This window comes from Megascapheus bottae, chromosome 18 (genome assembly GCF_031878675.1).
Source record: "Megascapheus bottae isolate mThoBot1 chromosome 18, mThoBot2.hap1, whole genome shotgun sequence".
Taxonomy (NCBI): Eukaryota; Metazoa; Chordata; class Mammalia; order Rodentia; family Geomyidae; genus Megascapheus; species Megascapheus bottae.
The window spans coordinates 32,228,526-32,237,914 of NC_143526.1; the positions used below are offsets into that span (position 1 = coordinate 32,228,526).

The 9,389-nt window shown below is 50.4% G+C and overlaps 1 protein-coding gene across 1 annotated transcript; it reads left to right on the top strand.

The window, feature by feature from the left end:
* Window positions 1-1,653: 1,653 nt before the first annotated feature.
* Window positions 1,654-8,987, top strand: Rab5if (RAB5 interacting factor). Its single transcript, XM_090352297.1, has 4 exons — window positions 1,654-1,969; window positions 3,266-3,369; window positions 6,617-6,746; window positions 8,748-8,987. The coding sequence occupies exons 1-4, from the start codon at window positions 1,856-1,858 to the stop codon at window positions 8,787-8,789; spliced, it is 390 nt and encodes a 129-aa protein (XP_090208423.1). The 5' UTR covers window positions 1,654-1,855; the 3' UTR covers window positions 8,790-8,987.
* Window positions 8,988-9,389: the final 402 nt, after the last annotated feature.

Below are 9,389 nucleotides of genomic sequence, written 5' to 3' on the forward strand. Positions count from 1 at the left end.
GTAGAAGTTACACATATAAATGACATATCCAAAAACTATATATATTTTGTTGTTGTTGTTTTTGTTTTTTTGCCAGTCCTGGGGCTTGAACTCAGGGCCTGGGTACTGTCCTTGGGCATTTTTCTCAAGGGTAGCGGTCTACCACTTGAGCCACAGCACTGGCGTTTTCTGTGTATGTGCTGTCAAGTAATAAAACCCAGGCTTCATGCATGCTAGGCAAGCAGTCTACCATTAGGCTATGCTCCCGGCCCCAAAGACCATTCATTATATGCAGAAAATGAGTCCACAGCCAGGGGTGGTGGCTGTTGCCTGTAATTCTAGCTACTTAGGAGGCTGAGATCTGAGGATTGAAGTTCAAAACCAGCCCAGGGACTAAAAAGTCTGGGAGACTTACCTTCACCAGAAAACTGGAAGTGGTGCTGCGGCTCAAGGGGTAGCGCGGTAGCCTTGAGCTGAAGAGCTCAGGGACATTGCCCAGGCCCAGTACCAACATAAAAAAAAGTATCAAAAAACCTTTAGAGCTCATAAGTTTAACAAAGTCAACATTTAATTCAAAATGCTAATAGTGAACAATCTCAAGAGAAGGAAACTGCCATTTATAAAAGCATCAAAAGTTTAATAAGGAGGTGATCAAGATTTGTACATTAAAAACTAGGTGGCACATAGCTATAATACTAATTCAAGAGGCCCACGGAGGATTTTGCCTTTTTTCTTGGTCGGTGAGGGTTGAAGTCTTGGCCTGGGTGCTGTCCCTGAGCTCTTCAGCTCAAGGCTTAACCCTGGTGGTGGAGGCACAGACCCATTTCCGGTTTTCTAGTGATTAACTGGAGATCACGAACCTTGATCCTCACATCTCGGCCTCCTGAGCAGCTAGGATTACAGGCGTGAGCACCGGGCCCAGTGAGTATCTTGACTTCTAACCCAGCCTCCCGAGCTATGCAGACTGTGATCCCATTTACGACAACACAGGAACGATAGTCGAGATGACCCAAGTGACCACTTCATTTGGTAAGGCAGTGTTGCCAAGAGGTCCCTTTAACTCGATGATGCACAGAGTCATTACGATCTTAAGGGCCGGGAGCTGGGCTCCAGTGGTAGAGCGCTGAGCGCAGACCCCAGCACGGGGCCTGGCGGTGTGCGGGAAGACACCGCTAGGCGAGTGTAGTGCTCGCGTAAGCGGACAACCACACTCAGTCACTGCACACGGAACAGTGCGCCGTTTCGGACCTAGCCAGTTGAGAGAGGCCGGGAGGGAGCCGAGCACCCGTGCCGCCCGCCGGACAAGCGCACGGCCACGCCAGAGGCTGTTCCGTCTCCGCGCGCTGCGCCGCCGGGAGCGTTTGCCCCGGGGACCTGGTCCCGCCGTGTGGCCCAGGCGGGCCTCCAACTCGCCAGTCTGTCTGCTCCCCGAGTCCTGGGATTGCAGACGCACCCCCACCCGCCTCGGCAAGGTTTAGGGGGCAGAGAGCAGAGCGGGCGACACTCAGGCACAAGCCTGGCCTCCGCCCCTCCCTACCCACCGTGCGGCGCGGCGGGCGGAAGCTTGTCGTCACTTCCGCTCCGCCCCCCGGCGGCGCACGCTCTGGGCGCGGCGTGGCTGCTGATTGGCTGAGCTCGCACGTCGGCAGCAGGACGCGGCGCGGCGCGGCACCGCCCCTCCCTCCGCGGTGCCTGCTCGTCGCTGCGAGCGGAGCCGGCCGCTCGGCTGAGAGAAGGGGGACCCGCGGCGCGTCGCAGGGTCGGACCGCGGAGCCGGTCGCTGTCACCGCGCGACGTGACCCGAGACTCTGCACCCCGACTCCCTTTGGCTTGGCCCGCGCGCCCCAGGCCGGGGCCCGGCCGGCGCGACGGGAGGATGAGCGGCGGGCGGAGGAAGGAGGAGCCGTCTCAGCCCCAGCTGGCCAACGGGGCCCTCCGCGTGTCGGTGTGGAGCAAGGCGCTGCGGAGCGACTCGGCCTGGGACGATAAGGTGCGGGACCTGGGAGGGCGGGCGCGGCGGCGGCCCGGGAGGACGCGGCGCGGGGGTGCGGCTCTGGCCCCGGCCCGCCTCGGGGGAGCGCAGGGAGGTCGGGGCTGGACAGGGGACTCCCGCGGTCGGGACGCGTGTGTCCCACCCGGGGGAAGAGCCGGACTTCTGTTCCTCCCGGCACGATCTTGAGACAGTTGCCAAGTCGGGAACGGTGCCAGACTGCACCGAGTACTGTCCGCATGCCGGATTCCCTGTCCGGGCAAAATCCCCCGGCTCGCCGCCGGCCCTGTCGCGGGGGCCGCGGTGCACGACGGTGCTTAGCACCCAGCGAGGCGCGCTGACGCCGAGCTGCCGTCGATTGCTCGTTGAACCCAGGAAGGCCCGGTGCCTTAGGGTGAGTCCAGAGGCCACGTTTGGAGGTGAGTGAGAGGAGGAGGAGGAGGAGGAGGAGGAGGAGGAGGAGGAGGAAGTGCTACCCGACGTGTGTGAGAAACGGATGGGGCTTCGGGATTTCCTTGCTGGTCACTTGCTCAGGGTCTTGAGTGTGGGGCCACTTCCCATCTCTCCTCCACGACCTGGAAGGAACTACCACCAACCAGTTTCGTTCCCGGTGGCTCGAAAAGGTTGTAAAGCGTATAGTCCTTCCTCTGTTGCTGCCAAAGCTGGGTTTTCCTTTCTCCAGTTCCGGCTGGGGGATGGGGGGATGGGAAGCACTTCCTGAAGGTGCCCTTGTCCGGCCCCCAGCCCTGCCCAGCTCTTGCAAAACCTGTACTCTGTGATCTGCTGTGTCATTTCTTCCTTTCCTGGTATGGAAACCTCAGAAACCTAACTCTTCGGTGTCCTGTGAAATTTAGATGTGCTGGCACCTGCCTCCACCACTCCGGTTTTGAATCTTTTTTTTGTGTGACTGAGTCAAAATTCAGTGTACAGGAAGGTGGTACTGAATAAGTTAAAAGCTCTTCTGCCTGAGGGACCGGTTGGTTCTTCTTTAGTCCTCTAAGAGTTATTTGTGGCCAGTTGCACAATTATCACAGCCATTTCATGACTAACATTTCATGTTTGTGCAGCTTTTTAAAAAATAATTTCTCTAAAGTTTTGATTTAAAGCCTCTACTCTGAAAGTAATTGCTTAAAGCATCTAAGTAGATTGTTTCATATCAGGTGAGGGGATGCAAGACCCTCCTGGCATGGCTATAAGGGGTAGGGGAAGCAGTCCCAGGAGGTTTTTCTGTTACCCACCTATGGCTGTCCTCTGGCACCCACTCCACATAACGCATGCTCTCTGTCTCTTCTGCAGGATGAATTTTTAGATGTGATCTACTGGTTCCGACAGATCATTGCTGTGGTCCTGGGTGTCATTTGGGGAGTTTTGCCATTGCGAGGTTTTTTGGGAATAGCAGGGTAAGTCTTGGGTATCTCACATTTTCTTGGTTTCATTTTTCTTGTTGAAAAAGAGCCTCACTGTAACCCAAGCTGGCCTGGAACTGGGCAATTCTTCTTTCTTTGCCTCTCAAGTTCCATTACAGGATACACCCCCACCCTTGGCACTTTTCCTTGGAAAAACAGGTTTTATTTTCCTTTTGTGGTAAGGGCTATGTATGTGATGACTGACACAAAGATGTGGGCTCCACTGTTGAGTCTGGTAGGTTGCTCCTCAGTTCATCTGACCCAAAAGCGTCTCATGTCAGGCCTGGTGCCTGACTGGTGCCTGGCTGAGCCAGTCTAGTCATTCTTGGCTCTCAAGTTATTTCCTGTAAGAAGCTCCTTGTTGGCAGCAGTTTCCCCTTATTGCTTGGCCTTGTTCTCCAGGGCTACGTGGGACCTGGAGGAACCTAGTAACCATCTCCCCCTGGCACTGTACTGAATCTAGGCTTTGGCAAAAAAAAATATTTCAGGTCCTTACATTGGAAAAACAGCCCATAATAGAAGGTTGGGCCTTCCGTGTTTTTCTTGCTCTTCTGGCCTGCAGCACTCATCAGAGTGAATGAGAAAGATGTGTCAGAAGTGGTTTAAGATGGCTATTGTGGAAGTGGGTAGCCTTGTTTTTTATGTATGTATGTATGTATGTATGTATGTATGTATGTATGTATGTATGTATGTATTTTTGTTAGTCCTGGGGCTTGAACTCAGGGTCTGTGCACTGTCTTGGGCTTTTTCAAAGCTAGTGCTCTACCACTTGAGCCACAGCATCACTTCCGGCTTTTTCTGTGTATATGGTACTGAGGAATTGAACCCAGGGCGTCATGCACGTTAGGCAAGCACTCTACCAGAAGGCCAAACTTTCACACGCCTCCCTCCCCTTTTTTTAAAAGAAAAAACTTTTTGGTACCAATCCTGGGATTTGAACTCAGGGCCTGGGCACTATTTTTGCTTAGAGCCAGTGCTTAACTGCTTGAACCACAGCATCACTTCTGGCTCTTTTGGTAATTAGAATAAGAATTTCATGGACATTCTTACCCTGGCTAGCTTCAAATCGGGATTTTAGATCTTAGCCTCCTGAGTTAATATTACGTGAGCCAGGACAGACAGGATGATGCCATTCCCAGGGGCTTGGCATACAGCCCTTGGCTCCTTGTTCAGTAGTTACCCAGTCCCTCTTCAAGCTTTATTTGCTCTCATTCTGAGATGGTGTAAACCATTTCCTCCCATGTGTCCTCTCATTAGAGCACCCACATACTTACTGCTCACTTACTATTGGTCAGCATAACCCGCCCACCATGCTCCCCTTGGGTGCCTCAAACAGGCACACTGCACTGCCTTCCACCAGCCCATACTTCATCTATTGGGAAGGACCTCTAATGAGTTAAGAATGTGTCTACCCTTGAGCTGCCTCAGCCTTCGCATTGTCCATCTCTGCCTTCAGAAGGAATGTGGCCTAACATGTGGTTTTCGTATTAGACACAGTAAGTGGCAAGCTTACAAGAAAGTCTTGATTACTTCATAAAAACAAGAAAGGAGAGCGGAGAGCGGGGAGTGTTTCTGCTCACTACATTTCATTTCCTGCAATAGCTAGTTACACTGTGGAGGTCAGAGAGAGACTTTGCTGTGGTGTCCTCACCCGCTGGATTTAATGCCCTAGTAGATGGTGGGCTAGGGCAAGGATGCCATGCTTGCTTGTGCAGTAGGAGCAGAGACACACAATAGGTGTTCAGAAATGCATTCCTGTAGACATTTGTTGTTTTTGTCAGTCCTTGGGCTTGAACTCTGTGTCCTTGGACACTTTTTGCTCAAGGTAAGCCTTGAGCCACTTAAGCCACAGTGCCACTTCCAGCTTTTTCTGTGTCTGAAGTTCCGGGGAATCGAATCCAGGACTTCATGCATGCTAGGCAAGCATTCTACCACTAGGCCACCCTCCCAACCCTCCCCTGGACATTTGTGCAGCTACATGCACTACTGCTTGTTCAGCTAGACTGTCAGGAGCAGAATAACATAATGTGTCCTGTGACCACCCCTTAGGCCTGTGGAGGCCTGTGCCAGTATAGGACTTTCATAGGTAGCCAGCACCCATTCTGCCTTTCCTCAAGGGGACTTGAGGGACTTGTGTGGACTTTTTTTTTTTTTAGTCAGTCAAGAACTCTGGCCTGGGCCCTGTCTCTGAGCTCTTCAACTCCTACCCCTGGAGTCACAGACCCACTTCCCATTTTTTAGTGATTAATTGGAGATAAGAGTCTCATGTTCTTTATTCTTTTTTTTTTTTTTTGCCAGTCCTGGGCTTGGGCTCAGGGCCTGAGCACTGTCCTTGGACTTTCTCAAGGCTAGAGCTCTACCACTTGAGCCTCAGCACCACTTCCGGCTTTTTTGTATGTATGTGGCACCAAGGAATCGAACCCAGGTCTTTGTGCATGCTAGGCAAGCACTTTAACCACTAGGCCAAACTCCTGGCCCTCATGTTCTTTATTCCTTTGTGCCCCGGGCTGGCTCTCCTGGTTCTCAGCCTCTTGAGTAGTTAGGATTACCGGCATGAGCCACCACACTTGGCTCCCCCCCACCCCAAGTTCTGGGACTTGAACTCAGGGCCTGAACACTGTCCTTGGACACTTTTTTTTGCTCAAGTGGCACTCTGCTACTTGAACCACAGGGTCACTTCCAGCTTTTTCTGTGTATGTGGTGCTGAGGAATTGAACCCAGAGCTTCGTGCATGCTACTTGAGCACTACCACTAGATTACACTCCCGCCCCCTTATATATACTTTTTGTGTGTGTGGCACTGAAGATGGAGCCTGGAATCATGTGCATGTGCTAGCAGTATACCAGTCCCTACTTATAAGTTTGGGTATTTTTTAAAATTATTATTTTGCTTTTACTAATTGACTAACAATAGCTGCTCATTCGCTAAATCTCTTAGCTGGATTTGTATAATATTTCATTTGCCTCTCACCTTATACTCTTGAGCCTCCCCATTTTACAGATGGAATTGCTGACACCTATGGTAAGCAACTTACGGGGTCTCATAAGTGACATTGAACCCATTTTCCTGAGCCTGTAGCATCTCTCTCCAGGTCACCTCTCAGCGGAGCTGTATGCTCACTTAGGGAGTATATAGAAAAATGAACTGTGGTACACATGGATTGTTTGAACAGAGAAGTGCTGGTGGGAACTGAGCCTTGAAGCCTACGGTTTATGTTCGTGCCTGTCCTCCCTTGCTCTAGATTCTGCCTGATCAATGCCGGAGTCCTGTACCTTTATTTCAGCAACTACCTGCAGATTGATGAGGAAGAGTACGGTGGCACGTGGGAGCTCACAAAAGAAGGGTTTATGACTTCCTTTGCCTTGTTCATGGTATGTGCCGCTAGCAGTTTAATAGCATGTTCTGCTCATTTCATGAGAGGTCAGTCACGTGGGCAGTCCACTTATTGACTTATACTCTGTGTTGGGGTGCCATTTTTCAAGAGGCTCTTGAGGCTGGAGGGCATGGCCTGTCTTGAGCCAGATTATCCCAACAACATGGTATGAGATACAGTACAATTTCCATATAACATGTGAATTCTGTAGTCAGCTACATCTGATTCTCCTCCTGGTGACACATAGAAACTGGGGAAAAATTTAAAAACATCTGTAACATTCATAATAGCTAAAAAGGGCTAGCTGCACAAATAACCATCACCTGATGAATGGATAAAGTGTCATATATGTCCATACAGTAGAATGTACTGAGAATTTATTAAAAAGGACATTAGTCCGGTTGAGAGTTTGGCCTAATGGTAGAGTGCTTGCCTAGCATTCACAAAGACCCAGGTTCAATTCCTTGGTACCACAGACATAGAAAAAGGTGGAAAGGGTGCTGTGGCTCAAGTGGTAGAGGTCTAGTCTTGAGAAAGCCCAAGGACAGTGCTCAGGCCCTGAGTTCAAACCCCAGGACTAGCCAAAAAAAAAAAAAAAAAAAGGTTAGTCTTGTTATATACCACAACATGGGTGAGCCTTGAAAAACATGCTAAGTGGAAGAATCTAGCCACATAAATTAAAAATTTATGTGAAATGTCCTTCATATGGTTTAGTGGTCACCAGTGGCTGAGTGGAGGGGGGAACCAATCGTGGGAATGGGCTTTGTCTCAGGGATATTTCTAGTGGAGATATTTGTAGAATTTCAGTGCGTATACTAAAATCTTCAGAGTTGTACACTTTAATGGGATGTGAACTACATTTCAAAGCTGGTTTTAAGTTCTGCATCGCGTGTCCAGACCCTGGTCCTGACAAGGAGGTCGTGGAGTCCTGGCCCAGAGCGTCTGAGGTGACTGAAGGTCTGAGAGCTTGCAGTGGGCCGCATGATCAGGAGCTGGTTCAACATGGTGGTGGTTTTTTTTTGTTTGTTTTCTTTTGTTTTTGTTTTTTTGTTTTTTCTGCCAGTCCTGGGGCTTGATCTTAGGGCCTGAGCACTATCCTTCGGCTTTCTCAAGGCTAGTAGTCTGCCACTTGATCCACAGCACCACTTCTGGCCTTTGCTTTGTATGTGATACCGGGGAATTGAACCCAGGTCTTTGTGCATGCTGGGTAAGCACTCTACCACTAGGCCAAACTCCTGTCCTTGGTGGTGGTGGTGGTTTTATCTTCACATTTGTTGCCAACCCTACTACCTACCAGCCATGCAGCTTTCCTTATTTCAGTTCCTCTGTACCCTGACTCAAGAGGGAGGGTCAGGGGCCATTTGGAAGCAAAGGCCAGCAAAACTGCTGTCAGAGACAGCCGATTTCAGTGAATCATCACAGGCCTTCGATGAAAGGCCTATCCTGTGACGTGCTCTCTATGCATTTATTTATTTATTCATTTTGCTAGTCCTGGGGCTTGAACTTACGGCCTGGGCACTGTCCTTGAGCTTTTTTTTCCCCCCTCTACCACTTAAGCCACAGCATCACTTCCTGCAAATTTTTTTTTTTTTTTTTTTTTGGTGGGTCATGGGGCTTGAAGCTTGAACTTGGCCTGGGCACTATCCCTGAGCTCATCAGCTCAAGGCTACCACCCTACCCTTGAGCCACAGCCTCACTTCCCATTTTCTAGAGGTTAATTGGAGATAAGAGTCTCAGGGCCTTTTGTGCCTGACTGGCTTTGAACCTTGATCCTCAGATCTCAGCTTCCTGAATAGCTAGGATTACAGGTGTGAGCCACCACGCCCCGGTTTCACTTGCAGCCTTTTCTGTGTATGTGGTACTGAGGAATGAAACCAGGGCTTTGTGCTAGGCAAGCACTCAACCTACCCCAAGGCCACACTCCCGGCCCCTCTGTATGTATTTCTTACCTGAGGTCTTGATCCTGGTGACCTGTGAACATGGCCTGTCTCCCCTCTAGGTCATTTGGATCATCTTTTACACTGCTATCCACTACGACTGATGGTGGACGGCTCCGGCCTGCTCCCTGTCCAGTCGGAGGACCCTCACGAGTCGAGCACAGGAGCATGACTGTTGGGGCACCTCTTCCTCATGGGACCTGCAGACCTGTATTTCCTGGACCGAGAGTCAGTGTGTTGGGCGTCAGTGTTTTCTACAAGGGTTATCACCCAAAACTTTTTAAAGAACCATCTGCCTTTGGGGAAGCATTTCTGGATTTGTCCGCCACCAACCATTTCTTCTTGGATACCATCATGTACCAGCCATTTGCAGAGTGGAGCTATTCTTTAATTTGACACAGCTCAGGATCCGGATGTATCATTAAATTATCTTCCTTGGTTCTCCATCAGGTGTACAGTTTTTAAACTACTATCAGTGGCATTTCAAGTCTTCTGAAAACAGATGGCAGTATGTGCGGGTCATAGCACAGTACAAGCAGCGTCTCGTAGCAGCTTCCTTGTAGAATGTCTCCAGATGCTTGAATAAACAAGTCTTTAACTGCGATCCCATTGACCGTGCTTATAAAGCCTTTCTCACTCAGATGTGGCCACCTTGGGGTGGTTCCTCTCACTCCCGTCTTCCCTTCCTCCGTGGCAGCTGCAGC

Bases quoted from the DNA above. Each gene is read 5' to 3' on its own strand.
- Rab5if (XM_090352297.1), top strand. From the start codon at position 1,856: ATGAGCGGCGGGCGGAGGAAGGAGGAGCCGTCTCAGCCCCAGCTGGCC. The intron at 3,370-6,616 runs GTAAGTCTTGGG...CCCTTGCTCTAG, and splicing joins GGTTTTTTGGGAATAGCAGG to ATTCTGCCTGATCAATGCCG. The intron at 6,747-8,747 runs GTATGTGCCGCT...TCTCCCCTCTAG, and splicing joins CTTCCTTTGCCTTGTTCATG to GTCATTTGGATCATCTTTTA.